General features: G+C 43.2%; 1 protein-coding gene across 5 annotated transcripts in view; it reads left to right on the top strand.

Moving 5' to 3' along the window:
* The window catches only part of TMEM268 (transmembrane protein 268), a 454,643-nt gene extending 430,754 nt beyond the window's left edge, over positions 1-23,889 (top strand). For all 5 annotated transcript variants that reach the window (XM_069609679.1, XM_069609680.1, XM_069609681.1 and 2 more), the window contains 4 exons: positions 14,532-14,642; positions 18,453-18,533; positions 20,609-20,815; positions 21,634-23,889. In XM_069609679.1, the coding sequence (XP_069465780.1) occupies positions 14,532-14,642; positions 18,453-18,533; positions 20,609-20,815; positions 21,634-21,813 (579 nt within the window). In that variant the 3' untranslated portion in view covers positions 21,814-23,889. The remainder of the gene's footprint in view (positions 1-14,531; positions 14,643-18,452; positions 18,534-20,608; positions 20,816-21,633) is intronic.
* The last annotated feature ends 1,276 nt before the right edge of the window (positions 23,890-25,165 follow it).

Raw genomic sequence — 25,165 nt, 5'->3', positions numbered from 1 at the left:
TCCTCTTTCCAAGATGGTAGATGAGAATATGAGTGTGGTTATTCGAGAATGTAATTTGGAATTAGAAAGGTGGTCCTTTGCTTAATCTTTCTTTGTGGGGTAAAGTTAATGCCCTGAAGATGAATACAACTCCTAAGATCAACTTTATATCTAGTATGCTTCCTCTGAAAATTAAGAGCTGTTACTGGAATGATTTGGACCGCCTAGTTCAGGAATTTTTGTGGGACAAAAAGCCACTTAGTCTATGGAAGTTGCAGCTTCCAGTTCATTTAGGTGGACTGGGGGTACCGAATTTTCGGGCCTACCATTTGGCCTTTTCTGCTCATTCTTTTGTTCCATTTTTAACTAGTGAATTGGACAACTGGGCGGTGGCAGAATCGAGTGCCTATGGGCCGCTGGGACCGACAGCCTTGTTGACCACTAATACCAAGATTCAGGGTGGTGATTTGTTGGCAACGTCATTTTTGCGAAAGTCTTGGATTGCAGTTTTATCATGGCTTGGTCGAGATGCATTCAAGTGTAAGAGTGCCTCTATTTGGTTGAATCCTAAGATTAGGGACAATTTCAGGACAGTTTTTTGGCCTGAATGGTTTTTGATGGATATCAAACAGGTTTCTGATCTGGGGAATGATGATCGATGGTTGACTGCAGCGGAGCTGAGAGAGAGATGGAACTGTGAGGGTTTATCGGACTCTGCATATAGATGGCTTAAGAGGGCGGTTGGTGAGGTCGACTGGTCCGACTCTTTGGATGTGTGCGCTTTGCTGACAGATTCTAGTGGGAAGTGTGGCGATCTGCCCAGTCGGCTTTACAAGCTAATGGTGTCAGATTTTCGGAGTAATGACAATTTGCGGAGAGTATGGAGTGAGAAAATAGGATCAGAGATTGATTTGGATGATTGGCAGAATATGTGTAGTAATGTATCTTTGTGCTCTCTGAATCTAGGTGAACGGTCTCGACAGATCAAGATCCTGAACCGGGGATATTGGTGCCCTGACACATTGCATAAAAGAGGCATGTCTGACAATTCTAACTGTTGGGGGTGCGTCCAGGCAGTCGGGTCATTGGAACACATGTGGTGGGATTGTGTGAGAGTCAGAGATTTTTGGAGTGAAGTTTGTAATGTGTGTGACAGGATTGCAGGAGGTGGGCTGGTCCTTGATTTTAGGACTGTAATCCTAGGTGATGTTTCCGGGTTGGGTGATGTCAGCTCAGCTCACAAGAAGTGGATTTTTCGTGCATTCATTGTGGCCAAGAGGCTGATTCTCCGTGGGTGGAAAGGGCGGGTCTCACCTTCCTATGAGGAGTGGATACAGGAAATGCATAACCTGTCACGGACGGAGAAATTGATTTACAAATTGAAATGTAAATGTTCTACATATGAGAAGATCTGGAATGTGTTTAATGATTTCTTTTAGGTTATTTCTTGATTGTTTATATTTTTTTATTAACTCTTTTTGTGTACTTACTGTTTTTGGTTTTTGTTAATATTGCTGTTGCTGATATGTTGTATATATTGTATATAATATAAATAAATATTAAAAAAAAAGAAAATGGTTTTGGTGACACTCAGCCAGCCAGAGCACCTCCCCCCTTATTATTCAGGATTCATGATTCACCAGTTGAAGTGATATTGGCTTTGACAGTGCAGTCGAAGTTGCAGGTCTACCTCTCTGGAATGGATGGTATTGAGCATCAGGACATCTGACACTCCTGAAGGGATGAAAGGAAGCCCATGATGGATATGAGAGTGGCATGGACATGAGATCCTCACTGCACTGGCATGCTTCTTACATTGGCATTTGTTGTGTATGCACTCCACCGGGGAGTCTATTCCATCGTGCATACATTGGATGTCCCTGTCGACATTCCAGTTGAGTGGCCACTTAGGTGTATGATGTTGCAGCTGGCCCGGGGCTGGAATGGTGCAATAGTTTATTACAAACTCAATCTGGAGTCTTCAGCCAGCAAGGCCCCAGGCAGAGAAATGCTGCAAGCAGACCAGTCATTCCCCCTTACCCAGAAAGGAGATGACCATTTGGTATTATCTTTGAAACTGAAAAAGAATCTGCCCAGTGGTCTATCACTGGCTCATGCCAGAGGACAGATGAAGGAACAGACGGATTGTGGGGAAAGGGATCTGTTGGAGGGATGGATTATTTTAGTACGCCACGGTTAGGACGAATCAAGAGTAGAAACATGTTGGGAATGGTGATACATTTTCTTAAAGACTTCTTGATGGTTGAGCCAGACATTTGAACTTTGGGTCACATGGGCACATCTTTTCAATCCTTCAACAATAATTAAATTGTGACACAGTATTCATATTTTTCCTAGCTGTTATGTTATGTTATGTTAAAGGTTTTCTATACCATGCACTATCTTGGTGCTGTGGCGGATCTGTAAAGCAAGAGGGTAAGGTGTGGGGGGTAAGTTAGGAGTGAGCAGGAATAAAGAGCAAGAGTGCTATGATGTGCTGTTGGCAGCTTCAGTTTGGTTCACACGATTCGGTGAGCGTAGGTGTGAGTTTTTGGTTGATAGCCGTTATGTGCTGTTGTGCGAAGCTGTGTGTGGTTTGTTTCGTTGTTGCAGTGTAATGAAGTGCATAGGTTTGTTGTGCTGTAGAGGTATGGTTGTGTTTAGTTCAGTGTTTGAGAGGTGTATGCAGAGGGATTTAGTGGGGTTGGTTAGTGGCAATACCTTATCATACCCCAACAGTTTTGGCTGCCTGCCGGACATATCCCTTTCAATGTAGTACATTGTGGTGTACTACAATTCCCACTACTATTTTCTCTGCAGGGGTGTGGGCCGTTAAAAGGGCTATTTAGTGGTGGTACCCTCTCAACTCCCTCTGTTCAGACTAGTGGATGGCCACATCACTTTATCCCCTGGTACATCCCAGTGTGCACCAACCATCGCCTCCACAGGCCTCTGGAGGAGAAGGCATCTCTTCCCTGTTGCCTTGAGCTCCTTGTACCCTGTAGTCCATCTGTTTGCTCACCATTCTCTCCCCTATAATTCTAATGCCCTCTTATTCGTGTTTCAATTACGTCGGTCCTATCTCTCTCCTTTGTTTCTGGTAGGGCCCTCTTTGGGACCGGGTGCACCTGGGTCTCTCTCCCATTTGGAGGCCGCTCTACTTCTCTGCACTTTGCTGTGGTCGGTCTTAGTCCCCCGTATTCCCAGTTGTGTGTTCATTCCTTGGGGCGTGGGTGTTGCTCATTCGTTTACGTCCCATTCTGAGTTGAAGAGCCAGAGTTTTGAAGTTTTCTGAATTTCAGATGGTCCTTCATGGTTCATATTTCTCTGAGGAGCGAGTTCCAACGTTTAGTAGTTAGGGAAGAGAAAGCTGATCCACTGAGTTTTTTCCTTGTGTATGGTTTAGGTTCTAGGCGGATGACATCGCTGGATATGAGTGTTCTGGTTGGCTGGTAAGTGTTGATTTTCTTTTGTATGAATTATTCTCCCTGGCCGTGGATTGCTCTCTGTGTTATGCACATTGTTTTGAAGGTAATTCGTTTTTAACTGGCAGCCAATATAGCTTTTTTAGCGCTGCAGTGATTTGGTCCCTGTATAAATATATAACAAGTAACATTCTCGGATGGCAATGGATTGCCAATAAGGTAGTTATGACCACCTTTTTAACCATAGAAAATGACAGGCCGGTATGCATACACGTCATGTGCGTATACGTCACAAGACGCTTTTGCGTAATCTCATCACATAATGCTTGACATCACAGTGTCCCGTGACATTCCCAACCAATTGAAAACAGGCGCAGCACTGCCAGGACAGAGCCCCAGGCATAACAAGAGTAATCATGTGAAAAACTGAGACAGTCTACAAGGATATGCAAAAATAGATAGAAATATATCTGGGCCACAGAGGACATGAACCAGAATAAAAAATAGAATCAAAATTCAAAATTAAATAAAAATAAAAAGAGCAAAATTTCAAAATTAATCTAGAAATGAAATGCAGAATATAAAGGTTAAAAATCAAAAAGAAAAAGAAAAATGTCAAGAAATGGAAAAAATAGCTGAAAAATTGAGGTGGGTTGTAGAAAAAAAGGGAAGGAATATAAGCGCACAACCGTGATGGTTGATACAGAGAATAGCAGTGGAAATCATAAAAACAATGAGGACAATGCAAACCAAAAATATGAAAATAGATAAAACAATAGTAATAATGAAATAGCAAAAATAATAACGAGTAGAGGAAAAAATCAAACAAGTTATGAATAGGGTCGGGTCTTAAATAGATGTTGGATAGTAACACGTTGACTCATAAACAGATGACAGTAGAAAAAACGGTCTCAAAAGGAAGAATGAAAAAGACAACATGAACGGTATTACTGCAAAATAAACATAAGAAAATGTGTGACTCAATCTGTAATCCAGATATCTCAGATGCATGTAATCACAGTCATACATTGCAGGAAACAAGAAAAATTACAGTCTTAATTTATCCCTTCTGGAGTAAATGCATCAATGTATTGATCCAAAAAATCTCTCTGCTGTCCAGGCTGTTATGTAGATCGCCATGCTGTCTGGTGGATACTGCTTTGTGAGTGTATTAATGCTGATCGTGAAAATCTTGGAAAGTCAAGCCAATGCTGACTTCTGATTGTTCGTGCAATTGTTTGATCTGTGTTCATTCCATTGTTTTTCACTGCTCTACTTAATTCCCCTACATAATACAGGCTACAAGGGCATGTTATGGTGTGAATGACATTTGCAGGATCACAAGTAGAATTGTTCAGCTATAATTTTGCCCCAGTTCGTGTGGCAAAATTATTCACATCACTGACATCTCTAAGAAATCCCACTACAAGCTGCACCTCCTCATAGGTATTCTTCCTTTGCTCACTTTCCCCCAGAAGCTCACTGTCTCCAGAGGGCTGGTTCTCTCTAGGCTGGACTACTGTAACAGCCTCTTTCTAAATCTGCCTGCCTTTATTCTTCGCCCATTGCAACAAATCAAGAACAGGACTGCAAGACTTGTCCTTGGCCTCAAGCTCAGGGATCGTATATCTCCAGCCCTGGAATCTCTCCACTGGCTACCGGAGGCTGCAAGGATCAAGTTTAAGACCCTCTTCATTGTCCACAAGGATTTCTGGCCACACTACATCCAACTCTCTAGGTATTTTCCCTCACGAGCCCTCCTCTCATCCACCTTCAACTCTCTGAGAGTCAGATACTTCTCCAGGCACAGAGTGGCGGGGGTAGATTACTGTCCTTGGCTGGGGCCTCCCTCTGGAACAGCCTCCCTGCCTTTCTCAAACTTCAGCAGGACCACCTAAGGTTCCATAAGCAACTCAAGACCTTCCTCTTCGTTTCTGCTTTCTTTCTCTCTCTCCACAGCTGATGTACCTGTCTGCTGCGCTAACTGGTTACGTAGCCACCTGCTGAATCTTAATGGGCACCAGGCTCCTCACAACCAGTAGCCCCCTGCACTGCCTCTGGGGCTCCCATGCACTTAGGGACTGTATCTTATCTGCAACCCCACAGTCCCTAGCCTCCTTGCACTTACTTGAGCCATCCACCCGGCAGCACTTACTTGAGCTTACCTATTTCACTCTCTCCCCTCGCTCTACCTGGCACTTCTCCTCTCCCTTCTCCTCTCCATTGCCCCTTGTACTTGCACGATCTGAATGATACAAGGCCTAGTAAGATTGTTTGTTTTGGCCTCCCTTTGTCTCCCCCTCCTTGTCTTCTCATGCCTAGAAACTTATCATATCATGTCATACAATTGGAACCGTGTAAACATGGGAAAGTGCCTGTTCACTTGTATGAGGTTTCCTTTGACTCGGTTACCACACTTCAGAATTTCCCAATGTTTTGAGATATATTTCTTTATCCTGTAACTATGAGTGGAAAATGTAAGAGATTGTTTCTGCGTGAAGATCTGCCGCTCACACCGGTTTCCTGTTGTGGTTTAAGTACCTTATCAAATGCTGATTTGACCTTCTCATCATGATACTCTCTTGAGCTAAATGTATCTGCCATTTGCGTAATTTCCTCATGTCGTCTGTCAGTGTCACTGACAATGCATCTAACTCTTAATAGTTGACTGTATGGAAGGTGCTTGATAAAGCTGGGAGGGTGGAAATTTAGACAGGGGAGTACATTATTCCTATTAGTGGGCTTCCTGAAGATGGTCGTGTCAATACAATTTCTACCTCTCTCTGCTGTGAATTGTATGCAACTGTCGTTTATGTTCAAGTATGTGCAATCAACTTTCTGACATTTCCAGATGCTGAATATCTCATCAATATGTCTTCCCCCAGTAGGACAGATAGTTCAGTACTGCCAGACTGGGTGGTTGAGTATGTGCTTGGTTTCAAATTTTAACATGAAGCAGTTAACATGTGAATGGACTATTGTGGCTCCCATCGATGTGCCTGATGTTTGGAGATTAAATTCATTGCTATATCTAAAGTATCTATTTTGGGAGATGAAGGAAAGAAGGGTCATAATTAATTCCTTGGACGATCGATCTGGTCTTCTTGCAATAAAACCATTTCCACTGCCTCTAGTAGTATCGAAATATAGACACTCATGACATCAATGTCAAATAAGGTGTACATTTTCTCTCTCTTGCATGTCTGTACAATTTACAAGAAGTGCATGGTAACTTTGATATATATGCAAGATTTCTGTATTAGAGGTTGCAGAAAGAAGTCAATAAATCCCCCTAAAGGTTGCAGGACACTTTCCGCTGCAGGCCATTATCGGTCTGCCAGGTGGATTCATGAGTTGCTTGTGTATTTTAGCCAAAAGGACACAAATAGACAAATAGACACCTATTGTCATTAATCGAGTCTGGGCCATCTGTAGTAGGTGTTTCAAGTTACAGACAATATCATTAGTTAGATCTGTTTTAGTTTTATATATGTTGACAGATGTCTATGGCATTCAGTAACATAGTCGTTAGTGCTGAGCAACACAAGAGACCCTCTTATGTTGGCTGTTCTGATAGTAATGTCCTCATCGCTGTATAGCGATGTTAGTACCCCTAACTCATGGTGTTTGGGATTCCGGTTGGGTTTTTTAAAAGACATTTGTGGAAGGTCATTTAGGAGAGTTTTAAAGAAAATGTCTATGGACGGTACGGTGATAGGTGGTATAAACTTGCTTTTGGGTTTACACTCTACATAGTCAATGGCATTCTCAGTGTGCTGATCTTCACTGCTATTCTCTAGTTCAGAAAAAAAAGAAGCAAATTGTAAGATTGCACGTGAATTTAAAGAAGCCGATGTTGGAGTCATAAAGGCTAGAGCTGCATGTGGGAATACAATTCAAGCCTTTCTGTAAGACTGCCATCTCTGTCCGGGTCAGACGTCTGTTAGAGAGATTGATAACAAGGTTTTCTTGTGTTGGAGCCTCGTCTTGGTCCTGTTGCCCTGCCTGTTTCCTTCTCCCCTCCGTGTTCTCTTTCCTTTCCTCGTTGTTCTAAAAATAGAGACCTATGTTGAGCCATAGAGCGGGTCTGTAGCTGTCTGAAGAGCTTTACTGTCTTTTAATGATCTTTTGTGGTGCAAGATGCGAGTTAAGAAGCCAGGCTGCCTTCTGCAATGGAAGGGCTGAGAAGGGGTGTTGGGGATCTGTATATGGGGTGACCAGATTTTCAAAAACAGAAACTGGGGCCAGGTTACCAGCATAAAGGTAGGACTACAATTTGAAAGTGGCTGCCACCACACATGTTGGACACAATGGCTACTTCTAATTAGCTTGAGGGATGACAGGAATGCTAATCGTGGTCATTTGAATTCGAAAAATGATTTCCCTTAAGTTTTGTTACACTGCACTGAATTTCAGATGTTATTTGTCCTTGTTATTTGGGGGATGAGCAGGCAGAGACCCACTCTGAGCATTAATCTAACCTGGCAGTTCTTCTGAGATCCCCCTGTGGAGGAGGGTTGGTTTCTGCAGACTCTCTCATCCAGTCCTCGTCATCCCACTCATTCCTTAAAACATTGCGTGTTTCCCGTTTGCTAGACCCACGTCAGCCATTGCTGACAGCAGCACAATCAGAGAAGAAACACACATATCTTGAAGGAGGCAGGAGAGTGCTATTCATTTTTGTGGTTAAAAGTACAATGAAAGCTTCAGTGACAGAGGCATCTGCAGAGGTGGAGACATACATTGTCATCATGTGTGTTCTGCAGGAATGGCACAATCACACTCAGGGTACGTTGCCCATGTGTGATGATGTGAAGTATTCAGAGGTTCTGAAAGACTTTGCAAGGGTCCAAAGGACCGGGCTGCATGCTCTACAACTGCCGTGTACTAACATTGCAAACTGGCCCTTTTTCCAAATTTGACAGTGTTCATTTCCAATAATCACTTCTAGTGTGCAATGTAGTTAGAATAAGACTGTTACACGTGTATTGGTAAGCAAAGCACATTATACAAATCTAGCAAACCATACAAATGATCACCTATTGTACTCTTTCAAAAAAACTTTTATGATAAAGTGACAGGGGACTCATGGAACCTGGCTGCTTTGCATAACATTAGGAGTCATTTTATGTATATAAGAATGACCACATATCTTTATATTGGACACATATGTCAGCGATAGAATGGTTGTACTCTTGAATCACTAAGCACATACTTCACACTGGGCTTGCTGGACTTATTATTTGTCATTACACTCACCTTAACATTGAAGTATTTAAAAACATCCTCAACCTCAGCGTATGTATATGGCAGGATAAAACGGCCGAGCTCTAATATCTGGAGATGCTGTTTGTTCTCCATAAATTGTAAGCCACTTCGTATTTTAGTAGAGAAGAATCGGGTTCTCAAGGTAAGGATAGCTGTGCATATGCCCAGTTCCTAATGCAACACCATCTTTCTGGTGTTATACAAGTATGCTTGAGTCTTTCATTCAAGCTTTTACAATTAAAAGGGACAAAATGTTGAAAGTCACCACAGCAAGAATGAAAGCAACGCTAGAAAAGTGAAAGGTGTAAAGCTGGGTTATATGACTATTGAGAGCACTTTGGGAACAATTCATATTTAAATTGTTGGCAAGCACTAAGTGAGTGTAGAAGAAACCCTGCCATATGTTATAACAATAGAAAAGCTAAGGGAATTGAAGAGTATCCAGTGATAATAACGAAATGACAGTAACGAGCAACATTTTTAACGAATCATTTTTTGCGAAAAAATACAGATTTATTAAAACATATATATGGGACGGGTAAAGGGTTAAAACGGGCTGGGAGGGGGTAGGAGTGGGGTTATAAACAAAGGGAAATTGGGGGACTTGGGTGGGGGACGCCCCCAAATAATTATTTTTTTAATTCTTAATTTGTACGGTAAGAATGTTTACTTAAAATGTTTTTATAATTTATTTATTCATTAATATCACAGTGAACCAATTGAAGTTGTCACCACCAACCTACGTAAAGCTCCTACATCTCTCAAGTTCACACACAAGCACTCACCATCTAACTGCATCAAGTACCATTGTTTGTTGGTTCTAGATATTACCATGACAATAAAACTTTGCTCTAAACCGAGCTGTACTATCCTGCGCCCTACACTCATGCTTACTATCACATTTGAGAAACACACACCCCTAGTTTGAAAACCATATCCCCTCCAACATTCTCTAGTTTCTCTTTCCTATCACATCCTCCGCAAACCTCCACTTCCTTTCCAAAGATTAAGGTCTGGCGACGTCCTGGCAGGGTCACAATATGCCACCTTTCGGTCAAGGCCATATCCCTACTGTGGTGATGGGCATAGAATAAATATTGTATAACATAACATAATAAGCATCATACATTAGAGAAAATGTTATCAATAGTAATTGCTGGCTATAATTTTAACTGTAATAATGCCCCCTTGTTGTTATCTGTGGTCTACATTTTATCCCAAATGATGTGCTAATAAAAATAGCTCTCTCCTGAATACTTACCTTGCGCAACCCAATTTCCTTTTCATGCAAACACAGTATAATGAGACCAACATTTATAAAGCCAATGCAAGAGGAGCCCACACGATATCAATTGATTTTCTATTGCTGACATTATGGGTAAATTGGTTTAAAAACATTTGCCAAAGATACTAGAGGAATGGTCTGCACGTAACTAATGTATTCTAAACTAGTAAACTACTTTACTGATTATGACTGTCTGAGAAGATAAACTCTGGGCTAAGTTAAATGTTAATGGAATCGCAAATTATGACTCGATCTATTGATGGAATATAATATAGATATAGGGGTGCAGGGTTGCAACACTTATAATGGATCTAAAACTAGGACATTGAAGTTACGGAAAGAGTCTTAAAACAGATTAGCTACTTGTCCCATTATTAATTTAATTTACCTCCTTCAGATCTCCTAGGTGGAAAAAGGGAATAGACGTTTGCCTGTAATAATACTTGTATTCAGTTAATGTTACACGCCCCTCTCAAGCACCATTGCGGCTCCAGTGCTTAAGAATTAGACAACGGTTTGGTCCCCTTATTTAGCGTTTAGTTGACCCCCAGTCTGGTCCCCTCAGCTAGGTTCCAGACAATTTGTCTGACTGAGCTAGCAGACAAATATCCACTTGTATCACTTATCGGACTCCAGCACGGAATCATCTAAATGCAACAAGGAAAGACTAGAGTCTTAGCTTCCTTTTTATTATTTTCCTCTTTAGAACGAAAAAAGCTGGTTCTAATATACTTGTGAGTGTCAAATATGATGTAATATTTATCTGAGCAGAAAATTAACACACCTATGATTGTAACAATGGCCTCATTATGACCCTGGCGCTATGGGTTAACGGCGCCGTAAAAGGCTGCGGCGCCGTTAACCCATTAGTGCCTAATTACGAGGTCCCTTTGCTGGTCTAGACCCGACCTTAACGGCTGGTCTAGACTAGCTGTTAAAGTAGGGACCCGCAAAGGGACCTTCGCAATTTGCAGTACCGTACTTAGCGCCTTCGCCATTCCCATTATGCCCTATGGGGCAAAAATGGGAATGAGGAAGAGCCATGGGGAAATGGGGAAATACCGCCCCGCCAATCTTGGAATGGGGCGGCATTTCCCCATTTCACCATGGCGGACACGTTACGATACCGGCACCGACCATGGTGCTAATAGCGCCATGGTTTAGCGCTGGTATCGTAATGAGGGCCAATGTCTGTTATGTTTAATATTGTATCTGTGCCTAGTCCACATTGTATACCTTTTTAGTCCAAAAGTATGAAGTGAAACTACTAAAGATGTTTGTCTACTAAACAGACAAAAAATATCTGCTAAACTAATAAAACGGACTTATGAGTTAAATTACTGCTCACAGTTATATGTATGGATTGAGTCCACATACAAACTACTAAGTCAAGGGAAGCCTAGCTTACTTTTGAAGCATTTTGTGTAACTTGTTTGTAAAATTCAATAGACATACAAATATCAATGTATTGTCACCAATTTGCTATTTGGTAGGAGCCACCCCTCTTGTTTCATACTTCCTATCAGCTCTTTATCCTTCCCGATTAAGGGCCACCCCTCTTGTTATCTAAGAATTAAACAACTGCATTTTCAAAAATAAATGGGCAAAAGGATAAGGCCTGTAAACTAGAGCAATGATGGTTGATTAATATGATACCCATTAAATTGATTTGCATCTCGATGTTGTAAACTGGAGAAAATATCGCAATTTCAATATATTTCCCATGCTTCTAGTAAGACAGGTAAGCACAGCACATGTTTGTAGATTTAGGGTGCCAGGGTACTAAATGATGCTGTTTTGCACTTTAGTCATTTGCTTGGTTAGAGGCTTACGATGCCACTGAAGGAGCAATCTGAGACAGGTGACATAGCAATCTATGAAGCATGATTTTGGGGAAAATGATCTAGTAAGGACATGGAAGAAATTGATCAATGGATCAATGGAAAATTCTACAGAGTTGCATAGGGTTAATTTAGGAATGCTAAGGGACAGAACATTCATCAAACACTTGTGTTTGAAAGCCAGATCCCAGTCTGCTGGGTATTTACTAGGTTACAAGTCCTCAAGAACGTTAACAGTTATTAGTATTAGTATGCATTACGGGCCATTTGTAAATGGTTTAAATATGTTAAAGCAGATATGGGCAAATATTGTATTGTAATTTTACGGTTGAGCGTTAAAGATGGTAAGACTGTGTGTAAGATAGAGGAGATATAATTGTATACTATAAGATAGCATCTCCCCTGATTAAGAGCTGCATTATGGCAGCATAAAAGGCTCTTTCCTGTTATAGTAATCACAGACATGTAAATACATGTTCTTTGTATTTCTCCTATTTAAATTGTAAATTGAAATAAATGTTGACAACACCTAATTGTAGTACTTTTTGGAAGTGCTGTGTAAGAAAATGTATCGAAATGATGTAGGATAGTAACATGTGTATACTTTTAAGTACTCTGTCATTTGTCTTAAATGTTTTATACTTTCGTTAGTTGGCATCATGCATGGTGAGAGTAAATAATGTTTGGCTGATACTGAGCATTGCATTTGTTTTTTCGAGATGATCATTCATATGGCCAGGCCATTTGACTAACAATATTTAATTGTGTACTCTTTTTTTATAGTCCGCTGGTGTATAGGTAGCACACACATATTTCCATGTTTTATTCTATGGCACATAAGATTCCAGAGGTCCACATCTGATTAACACAACCAATCCTGAATAACCCTGATTAGTGCATAACTGAGGTCAATAGGATTTTAGTATACCAATTGTCAAGGCTTATATAAAGTATACCAGGATCAAAATAGTGGTATGGCCACTGCATGTCAACAACAGAACATATAATATCATACAGATGCGGCCATTGTATGCAATGTTATGGAAGTCTACATTCTGCTCTGATTGATTATTCATGAAATTGGTAAAGGTCGAACAGAGCCCATGATTAAGATACAGCTGAATAATGTAGGGTGACCGGACATCCTCATGTCACTGGTGGGTGATACCACCTGTCCAGTATGATGTACAAGGTAAGGCAAAAACGGCAAACATTACATGAAGTCATCAAGTCAATTTAAAATGGCAAATATAGTAGCAGTCGTTAATTCCTGGCAAAACCAGGGATCAAACTAAAGATCTGACGAGCGGCAGTTAAAAGCACATCCTGCCATCGATCAGCATTTATAAGCACGAGATAAAGATGGAGAAGATAGTGCCAGTACATAGTGCCCATGAATCTAACTTGCACATCAGAAGACATCTCATTTTGTGTCTATCATGTAAACCCATTATGCTTTTCAATGGGCTCGAGATGTGTCCCGATGCTTCTGCAAACAGATTCCCACAAAGTAGAATTATTGTCACATTGGTATGTTTGCATGACACCAGTTGGCCAGGAGAGTCAAAGTAGCTTCTGGTAGCCGGTGGTGTCACGTTAACAAGGCTTTTGTAGGCTACATGCAGGAGCTAAATAGCCCCCAGCTCACAGCAGGTTCAACTGAACACTTACAGATGTAGATGGAGCAAGGATGAGATAATGTCAGAATTTAAAAGGCCTTTCTGGGCCCACAAACAACTTTCAATGGGGAATAGTGAGGCTAAGCTGAATCCTTCTGTATTTATGCAAGGGATGGAATAGTGATCGTTGGACTTTTCATTGCTTGGTTTGACAGCAATAAAGCTGTTGTGTTTGTAATTGTGCTGTCTTCATGAAATTCCAGTTTTTGTTCGCCTGGTTTTGTAGATGTTATCACACGTGTGGGCCCCTCCCTTCAAGAATCAGCAAATTGAACAATCCATTTCAAAAAGGTGGCAGGTGCCACTCTCTTGAAAGAACATGGCATAATAACCTGTTCTGTGGTTTTTACCCACTTTGAGAGTCCACAGCCATCGTTTTTACCACACTGTACCTTTTACAAAGGAGGAGTATCCATTTGCATATCAGTCTTTGTCCCGCCCATAGGAGCAGTCCAGCACTGAAATTCCTGGCAAACCTCCTTTGAACAAAAGTGCCTACAGCAACCCCAGACACGTGTTTGGGCTTTGTCGGTCCTCATCAGTGAGGTGGAGCTGTACCTCTCTGAGCACAGTGAGCAAGGGGTCCACATCTGGGTTCCCTCGGGTAACTTAGGGTGACCAACCCCAAGTTCCTTGCAAAAATACAAAAGAGGTAGCAGGCGCCCCTCTCTAGAAAGAACATGGCAAAGTTAAAACAAAAAAGGTAGCACGTGCCCCATTCTAGAAAGAACATGGCAGTTATTTTCTATTTATGCCCATGTGGGCAGGACAAAATCTGATATGCAAATCCGTTGTGAAAAGTACAGTGAGCAAAAAGCGATGTCTTCAGACTCTCAGAGTGCGTAAAAACCACAGAACAGATTATCATGCTATGTTCTTTCTAGAGAGGGGCACTTGCTACCCTTTTTTGAATCTATTTCGAATGCTTGCTCAGAATATTAGTAGTCTGCATGGGACCATCAGAGGTTGTCATTCCTGGGGGCCACATTGATTGTTGCTCTTACACCTGTCATTATTTACACTGGTGCTCATTGCTCATATATGTTTCTGACAGATAAACGTGAACACTGATGTAAGACTTGCAGCCGCCAATGAAAGCTTCCTGAAGCACTGCCTGCTCGTTGGGGTCACAGATGACAAGCAGAACTACAGTAACTCTCTCCAAGTATCCTTTTGTATAGTTTGATCTTCCAAGAGCCAGAGGAGCGGACATTTCCCAAATGCCGAAGAACATGGCCCCTTCCCTTCTAGGAACTGTACATAAGAAAAGGGACCAGTACAGTGGTTGCACACCCAAAGCAGGCACAGCCGTGTACTATTCTAGGAGGTCATGTCTGTCAGACTTGTGATTAGAGGATAATACTGGCAGTTGGGGAATTCTAGGAACTATTAAAAGAAAAGGAATGCCTTAGTGGCTTTTCTTTAATGGGTATTCACGTGTTCTCGAAAGTTATGCCAGAAGATGCATGTGTTGCGCAATGCCTTCTTTTAATGTTAGTGCTATCAAGTCATCCTATGTCTTATGTAAGCATATGAACCAGCCCTTGTTGTGTCTTTGGATTCTGGAGCTTGTAGTCTTTGATTTGTAATAGGAAACTCTGATTTACCTCTAACAGAATGCTAAAGAACAACTATGCTAACCTTTATACACCACTGGCAATACCTATGGACCATTGTGGTGTCCAGCAGAGGGGGCGGGGTGATGGCCTTAAGAGGTCATTACCAGCTTTCTCCCTTTGGGCGGTGGTTCAACAAGTTGGCGCCCCTCTGTAATGGCATTGATAGGCAAAAGAACTGTGTAGAATGCTGCCCAGTGGTTTGAAGGCACTCATTCAATCTTTTCAATCTCATATTTCCTTCTTTGCCTCAAAGAAAATCAGCTCTGTATAAGCAGCTAACCTAAAATAGCTTGACATATCTGTCAAATGATGAACAAGAGACACACAATCTTCTAAGTATGTATGATATTGTGGGATTATTCTAAAGCTCTTACCCCGCAAGGCCACTTCAAGAAGTCCGAACACATTTCAAGAAGAAACTCCATCACCCTTGCTAGCTGAAGCACACCAGGATATTACAAATGTTACCCACTGTAGAACAGGCAGTTCATCTCAGTGCCACTCTTAGCATCTTGCAGTGACATGATTTACATAACCCCTGTATTGTTTAGTCCAGGTGTCCATCCACTCCCCTGTTTGGCTTTTTCACGCCACAATGGTTATTCTCTTCTCCTGCCCAAAGAAGGAAGAATTGCCTCGTCCCTCACCCCATGTGGGTTTCATCATCTGTGTTTCAGTCGAATGGTTCATTAAAATAGAACAGAACGAACCACGCTCCCTCCACATCAATATATATATAATGGAACAGCCCACACACTTTTCGATGTTTAACAAAAACTTAAGTGGATAGTAAACTCTCGTTATTGCAACTCAGTCAGATCTTGCAAAATGTCCGCTCTTGGAATGAAGGGCTGTTCACCAACACATCCTCTTGAATAGACACCATCATGCATTAAACCATAGGATGCACGGGAAAATGTGGAAGAATGACCAGAAGAATGGCCAATGTACTTTCTATGTATGTATGCATGTATGTAGGAAGGTATGTATGTAAGTATGTATTTATGGTATTTACAAATTGCAAACCCAGTTGGGAAACATCAAGGCAAAGTACTTGGGAGATGCACCCGGGGGATACAAGTAAGGATGCAGGAGGTGTAGCACAGTAGCTGGGTTGGGTAGTGGGAGCAAGAGCAGGGCTGAATTCCAGCCGGGGAGGATTAGGATTGAGTGGAGCGATCAGTGATTGGCAAGATGTTCTTTGAAAATTAGGATCTTCAGACCCTTCCTGAAGGGTAGTATGGAGTGGGTCAGTCTTATATACATTGGACACCTGATCCAGAGGGTATGTGGCAGGAATAGAAGTGTCTCCTGTATTTCCCCTGGTGTTTCCTTGCTTGCAGGTCATTGTGGAGGGGGTTTATGTGGTCAGCCTTTCGTGCCTGTGATGAGGTGGATGCAACCAGCTAAATGGCTCTCAGAGGGCTCATGGTGGTATCTGAATCTCCCCTGAGTAGGGTATTGCCACTGTCCATATGGGAGACGTCAAGGGCTTTGCAACTGTTCTGAGACTCTGGGCAGGGATGAAATGCGTAACTTTGCAGAGGAGTAGAGGATGGTACCATACTGTGTAGGTCGTTTTGTTGACTATTTTGAATGCAAGTTCACAGTTGATGGTAAAGCTGAGAAAGTTTGCACTGAGTGAGTGTTAATGTGTGAATCTGTTGAGCTACATGTCAGTTAGCCAATTCTGTGTTTGTGCCTGCTTGGTGGGTTTCCGTGGAGAACACATTTGATCTTTAATGGGTTGAGCTACAAGTATGGTCTTGACATATAGGCTTGTATACAGGACAGACAGTGCTTGATTTGGTGTATATCTTTCTTGCTATTGACCTTTAGGTAAACATGTTTGTCCTCCGAGTGTTGATTTATCCTGATGTCGGTGTTGGCGAGGAGTTCCCCCATATGTTCCATGCAGAGTATGAATATGATAGAGGACAGGATGGGGACTTGTGTAACTGCAGATTACTGGATGTCTCTTCGATCTTTAGGGGTCCACCTGGACAGGTTGGAAAGGTAGCAGGCAAACCAGGCAAAGCACTATATGACAGTTCTGTCCAAGCTCATGCCCTTGTCAAGGATGATAAGAAGGGCTTCATGGTCATTGTTATGTAATGTGACAGAGTCGTCAAGCAGGATGAGAAAGCAGGGTATTCTTTGTCCAGGATGTGGAGTGTGTCATTGATAACCTGGCTAGTGGAGGCCTCTGTGACACATTGCGGTCAGAAACTGGATTGGTAGTCCTATTGGAGATTGTACTGAGTGATCCTTTTGAGCAACTGGATTGCAAAGTACTTCTCAGTCACTTTGCTGTGCAAGGGTAGATACAAGATGGGACAATAGATGATCGGGTCATCTGGGTCAAGTATGGATTTGCCCATATGGGTTGGATCTGTCCCATATTTAGAGCATCTAGGAAGGTGGCTCGTGTTAGGAATGCATTGATGAAACTGAGAAGTGGTGTTATTTCTTCACCTGGGATGACCTTCACTATGGAGGAGAGTAGGATGGCGTATTTTCAGGTGGTGGGTGTGGGGGCTGCAAAAGTGTTTGTCTCGTTTTCGGCAGTAGTTGTGTATTGGGTCAATCTTGCTATGCTACGTGCTGATATAGGCAGTATGTATGTGGTGTGCTTGAAGCTGTCTCACTTGCCTGTGAAGAAGTTATTGGCAGTGCTGCATTTGTCTTTGGATTGCAGTATTTCAGGGTCTCGTGTGGAATTGATGCAGTGCTTCATGGCTTGGAAGGTCACTCTGCTCTTGTAAGTTGTTTTCATGATGGTTGTTGTATAGTTGTTTGCTTTGTCTGTGGTGATGAGCGCCCCGCTTGCTGGTAGCAGGGCTCTCAGGAGGATGAGATCTACCAGCTGGTGGTGGGATTGTATCCAGCATGTTGCCTGTCTGTGTATGGAGCATTCATGACATACTCTGATTGTTGGAAAATGCCCAGTTCCAGCTGATAGATCAATCAATATCCATCAGGTTCTGTCTCTAACCCAGTAAAACTCAAATAGAAAACTCAAACTCATAGACCAGTAGACTACATAGGACATATCCTACTTAATTCATCGTAGTGATAGCTTGACCATGGAACACTCTTCCTACACAGTCAGCGCTCAGCAAGATGACGTTCAACCACATAGCACCCAGCAAAATGCATGGGGTTGGTTAAGGTTTTCCCTCAAGCACTGTGACTGATGAGCTAAATGGTCAGCAATGGACTATAATAGGTGTGTAGCCCCACGGCATGAAGAGAGTGCCCAGCAATACTACGCCAGACATTGCTCCACTACAGCAGGCATGTGACAGACTGATTGCAGCGTGGTGCACTGTGGTCCTTATCAGCCTCCTTCCCAGCTGTGGTTTGTTCACTTCGATCCCAAAGGATGCCTCTGGTACTTATCCCAGCGCCTCGATGTGATGAAGCAAAGCCAAATGGTAAGCCTGGCTCTTCAGAATCCAAGCAGATGCTCCCGCAGGGGATTTCTGGGTGTGCAGAACATGCCATGACCCCAATTTTACCCAATTAAAAAATAAAAAGGGTCAATGAGGTGTGAATCTGCTCCCGCGCCACTGGTTTTATGCTAGCGCTGGGAGCTGCGATCATTCCAGGCAGAGATATTATGCAGAGGATATGAAAGCTGTGCTTCCTGGCAGAGGCACTCAGAGGACCAATACATCCCCGCTGCAGCATTGTGCCGGCTTGTGTTCTGGGAAGTGAGTCAACATGTCCTGCATGATCAAGCAGCTGCAGATGCAGTAGTGCTTACTAATCACACAGCAGGGCACAGGTTGATGCCCCCTCTCTCCTGGGAAACACAGGAAAAGGTGCATGCCTAACTCCAACGGCTGCAGGTCGCGCCGGAGTATGCAAGTTACCCCTTGCATAGAGAACTGGTGCTCCGATGGCAGAGTCTGTATTGCATGGCTTTCAGCTGCAGAGAACATTGAGAAGGCCTCTGCCCCCAAGGGCATCACATTTTCAGTTCTTAGGGGTGGAAGTCCCATCCATGTGCTGTTACTTGCTTTCCTTATAACTCATCCAGTCTGCCTATTGGTGTATGAAGTAGGCCTCTGCTTCCGATAGTTGCTCTACCTGTGTGTTTGGGCCTGTTATCAATCACTGTTTATTCATATGTTTTTAAAAGACGTGTTTGAAATAAATTCTGCAGTGCCTGTTATCAGGGTTCCAGATCTGCCTACATTTGAAAAGCAAAAACCCTGAGATTTCTGTGTTCTTCACAGCACCTATAAGTATTTTAAACGCTGCCCATACCCCATAGATGGTTACAAAAAGGCATAATCTCTACTGTAGTTCCATTTGGGTAATCATACATATCCCTGTTTGTCGACCATTAAAAGCAACTGCACACATCTGTGCCGTTTCTTTATTAGATCGTCATCTATGCAGCCCAAACATTATTTTCACAGAATCGCACACTTTAGTTAAGTGGTGAAGCCGGGAATTGAGATCAGCCTGCATCCGAAGCACCTGACAACATATCTTCGAAGGTGCAGTTGGTAGGAACGTGCGCTAATGTTTGGCTTTCAAGAATGCACTGTTTTTCTAAAAGGGACTTGAGCACTACAGACATCCTAATAAAACGGCGTGACAACTCTATACATCCTTACACAATTATAGCACGCAAACATAGTAACATTGCAGCTTCCCCTTCTCCCAACAAGTTCCAGAATGCAAAATAAAGCAGCTACACAAAGACCTTTCAGTTTTGCAAATGTGCTCTCGAGACTAAGCCAGATAACCCAAGCAAGCTATTTATTTACATGTAGGATGAAGACAAGTGTACATTCTGCATACATTCGAACCCTTCCTTGTGTGCGTCACATAAGAACACCTAATGATGATGAGAGACAGTTTACCTGTTTTTGTTTTGGAACTAGGCACAGATATGGATATTAAACTGCAGCTTTATTCCCCCCTTTTCTTGAAAAGTAGCTAATGCCCCCCTCAGTTCTTATCACTGATCATTAAGAAAGAAGTTTTAAGTGTTTAAATGGCCCAGTGGGAACCCTGCGCCCTGCCAGAGCAGTGTTGTGTACCCTATCTCTAACAGGCCTCCATCACTGGTTGAAGGAAGACAGGCAGAACATTGTTTTGAAGGACCTGAAAATCCCTCCTGCACACCTGGAAAAGAGCATAAACCCCTTAGGCAATGGATGTACATTAAAATAACGGGGAAAAAACAACGAGGCTGAAAACACAGAATTTCTTTTAATCTTTTCGAATTGCCTTACATCAAGTCAGTAGACAATATAAGGTAGAGCTCCATGTCATGACCCTGCTACCACTGCAGAACCATGATGCCCACTTATATATATGTGACTTGCTGCAAGTGCTTAATGCTGTGCTTAGAAGCCGGCATAGGGCCGCACGGCAGCTCTATACAAACCACCTGCAATAAGCTCTCCATGATGACTTTGCTGGCAGGGTTTTGAACGTTTTGTTAAAAGAGATTGCAAGAAATAATGTTTTGTTTGCTATTCTCTTTCAGCCAGCTTTGCGGAAGTGCTTGGACCACCTTTGCATCGTCATAGAAACTGTTGTAGACCCGGGACCAGATGAGACTGAAGGAAGAGTGGAAAGTGGTGCTAAGCGACTATCTGAAGAGATGCCCCTTCTCTCCAAAGGCGCCAGCGCCCGGACAAAGCCCCTATTGTACAGCCAAATAATGCCTCTTATCCAAGAGGGGGCATCTGAGGTAAAAGATTATCTGAGGGTCTTTGCATGTGGGGGAGCAGGCTCAAGAGAGAGGGTTGCATCTAGAAGACAATCAGCTACCCTCCAAAGAAAAGGTGTACAATCGGCCTCCAGAAGTCCGATCATGATAGCCTCAAACATTGATGACACGCATCACTGAGGGCCCCAGCACACAGCTTGAATCCCCGAAGGCCCTCTTACCCTCCCAAACATGGAGGGCACCCTGGAAGTCTCGTCCAATAAGGCTGCCTCACACCCTAGGCCACTGAATAGGCCTTTACCACATCAACTGCTGAGGGCCACCTGGCACTCTAGACCAATGAGGCCTCCTCATATCCTGAGCCGCTGAAGTCCCCTTTACCACCTGAACCATTGGGGGGCCCCCTCTCAGTCTTAACCCACGAGAACCCTCCTCAGAGTTTCAACCACTAAGTGAACCACCGAAGGCTTCGGGTGCATTTGTCCAACATGCTCTTCCTATGGGAATCATGTGCATTTCTCAACATTGGCCCATCCTCTATCGATTCCCAGTGTCAATGTACAAACCTTAGCAGACACTGACATCCCCACTCCACCTCCATTCACTGATAATAGACAGTAACTAGTTCCCCAACCTGTAGATTTCAGCACCTTCTTCTGTTTATGAATCACTAAGGGAGCAGTGCTGGGTAGTTGAACAGCTGTACAAGATACCGCTTCATATGGATTCATAATGTTCCTGGTTTTAGTGAGCATGTTAGGGTGAAGCTTGGCTAGGGATGCTGGGTTACCTCTCGTGTCATAGCAGATCGCGTGCAGCAGTTTCCTTGTTCTCCACAGGTTATGGCCCATCAGCTGGTGGTGGTCTTCAGCGCGTGCTACGTCAGACTCCTCGTCACTGGCCAGCTCCCCGAGGTCTCCGTGACACGCCATTCAGAGAAGATGAATGCACCTTGCCTATGCCAGTTCATAGAAACCACTGCACTGGAGGATGGACCATTCTGGACTAAGCCCAGGTGAACCAGGAAACCACTCGAGCAGTACGAGGAGACGGAGGCATGGATCAGCCAAGCACATCATGTGCTGCGAGGGGGATCAGGACAATTAAGAGGGAGCCTTGGAATGCTGTAGGACGTCACTGGCACCAAAGGGACCAAATATGTCCTGTTACAAAGGGAGAAAGCGGCAAGCGCTGATATGTAAGTCTTATGCTGAACACGAGTATTGAGCACTAAGGCCAGAAAAAAAAGGTTCTGTTTTGGTTTGTTGAGCGCCATTGTGTCATGGTGGGAGGCCATACAGCACGTACACCGAACTCTGAATAGCGGCAGGCCAGGTAGGGGCGGCTTCTAAAGCAGGAACAGGAAAAGACGCATACGTGTTTATCTTCCTGTGATAGATGTTTGAAAAGGTGCCATCACGATACATTGTCTGCAACCGTGTCATACCGGGACCCATTGCATCCTAAAGGGAGTCTACATGACCTGCCACATCAAGAGACGAGGGGGTCTAGTCGCGAACTCTGCGCAATAATGACTCGGAGAACGATTGCTGCAGCTCCAGAGCAACACGCAGGATAGCACTTCAGTTTTCCTGCATTAAAATCACTTTACGTTATGCCATGATAGTTCTAACAAGCCTTGATTTATACAACGTTGGCCTTTTGGGACACCCTGATTCAGCAGACTGCTGAATTGAATTGAATTGATATTTTATTTGTATCGTGCTCATACACAGGTGTTTCACAAGTGCTGGGTAGGGGGTTCAGTTCTCACACTGGCTAACAAATAATCATGCTGTAACACAACATTGGTGTAAGAATGTCATTGGTGTTTTCTTATCATGACTTCATTAAGTGCTCCGCTAAAAGTCTTAGCGGAGCACTTGATCTTGTATTAGTGCAGTCACATAGTGCTCTGTAGAAAAGTTGTCATGTTACTGATACGCACAATCTTTTCAAGCTACAATGCTATTGAAGCAGAGCGCCTTCCAATGACACCAAACATTCTTGACACCTTTCCATTGTTCAGTGCATAATGCGGTCACTCTTTGCTAATGCCAGTTCCGTGTTGCGTGGACTGATCTATGTAGTCGCACTGATTGAAAATGACATTGCTGTACTCCTTTTTAACATGCACATTTGGTGACTGACCCTTCGCCAGTCGGTAGTCGAGGTGTGCGACTTTACAACAGCTCCACCAATCTTAGTATGAATTGTGTCGCGATAGCATCCAAAAGGACCGATGAGGAGAGCAGTCAAGTGGGCGGGGTAAATAACACAAATACATTGCATTGTGTACTGCTGTGCACACCCTGTGTCTGTCTCCAACTAAGGCAGTGGTTCTAAAGTGTGGGGCTGGTCTGCCTATGGGGGCCCACTGGATGTTGAGAGGGGGGAGGGAGGCTCTTTATGGATTATGGCGAATGCTTTTAATGGAAAGTATCAACATATATAAAATGTGCTGGCCCCGGAAAAGATATTTGTACCCAATGGCAGTTCAGTATAAAAGAGTTTGAACTCCACTGATCTAAGGAGACCTGCTGCAGTGGAGGACCCCTGGCAATGCAGTGCCCAAGACAATTGCCTCACGTGCACATCAGAGTCTGCTCTCCCTGACGTCATATGTCCTTGGGTCCATGATCAAACAACATGAGTTCCGTGCTTGCAGCAAGACCACAGGACGGATTGCTACTGCTGAGGGAACAGCTGGGGGTTACCCGGGAGTACACCACTCACCACATCTGTTCTCAAATCTCTAACAAAATTCCACACCTGGACCGAAAATCAACAAAACAAGCTCATGCAAGAAATTTGGAAGTGGGAACATGTTTTTTTTTATCTGATGGATCTTCAAAGAAGGGCTTTAATAAAAAAAATACTTTAAAGTCATACTTGCTGCTATAATAACCATTTTAATGTTAATATGTGGTGAAATGCTAGATAGTTTTCAAATCAATATAAAGTTTTTATTATAACTATGATAAAGAGCTAGTATGAATACTTTGTTTATTTATTTGCATATATTTTATAGGATGAAATACATCCCTAGGTGCATCAAAGCACTGCCCATTCATAATAAAATCAAACATATGGAACCAGTGTGCCTGAAAAGACTTTGAACTTGGAGTCATTTACTGCCTATTTTTGAAGTTGGAATGAGTTTTTTAGGCAAGCAAAAATATATTGGAACTCTAAAACAAATATCCTTCACAATCCATACTTAATTACTCCCAATTCAAACAAATTAAGCCGTGCCGTTTTACCTTAAAGGTCATTTTCAGAGCGCCCTGAGGCCAATGGGCGAGCGGTGCTATGTAAGAATTCCTTAGATAGATAGACAGACAGACAGATAGATAGATAGATAGGACAGTTGCAATTGCCCAGCTCCATTGGGTGACACTGCTCTTCTGGTACCAATGATCCGACCATAAGAGCTGTGGATGGAAGGCTGTTTGGCTGTTGCTTCATAGTTTTTGTTGGGATAACTTTTGCATCCCTCTTTCATTTTGTTGTTGGAAGTGTTTAAGGAGAAAAAAGGCTGGTGCGCCACTTATCTGTGGGGCTTCATGGAACATTTCACATGGTTGCAAGCCTTCACTTCGGATGCATTTACTACACAAGTCTTTTCTGCACAGAACATACATCAAAGTTCCTTCCCTCATAATTATGCCCCCCTCCCTCTTCCTGACTCACTTGTTTGAAGTGGGGTCCCCTTTTACTTCCCACCCTTGCCTCAAGGGCCTGTGAAGGGCGGATTCCAGCAAGCTTTAACTCCCCACCCCCAACCACCACACTACACATATGTGTGTCTTCCGCAGCGGGCCAGCTTCCTCCACTTCTGCTCCTGAACCACCTCTTCAGCAGCCTGCCACCAAAGGCCCCTTTCCTGCCCACCGGGGTCCACCTCCCAACATAAACAGGGACACCTCTCCCTGTGACACGCTTCTTTACTGCTCTGCACCTATGGCATGTTAGGGACCTGCGTTGCACTTGCAGCACAGCAAAGACAGGCTTATACTGCACATGGATTTTACAAAGTGTGCACTTCCCTTACATTTTGCTAGGCTATGAAACGTTTGGTAGGCCGGAGGTTTTGGAACTTTACTCCCATGAGCTCTAGCGAGCACAGTTAATGGTGAAGGGTCATGGGAGTTGTAGTCCAAAATATCTGGAGATCCACTGGTTGCAAAGCTTGGAATTGCACATCATTCTTTAGAAAACAATACTATCTTTCTTGGACTTTAGGAAAGTACTTGTGTTTGTGGTGTCAGGGGCGGAAACTCCATAGGGTTGGGACTACTGCCCCTCTGCATTCGCTTCATATATCTTAGGAAACAAAAGAAGACAGCCACTGGCAGCCCATTATGCATC

This window comes from Ambystoma mexicanum, chromosome 8 (assembly GCF_040938575.1).
Source record: "Ambystoma mexicanum isolate Mex_15411 chromosome 8, UKY_AmexF1_1, whole genome shotgun sequence".
NCBI lineage: Eukaryota > Metazoa > Chordata > Amphibia > Caudata > Ambystomatidae > Ambystoma > Ambystoma mexicanum.
Note: the sequence above shows the minus strand (reverse complement) of the source record. Positions and strands in the feature narration are given on the sequence as shown.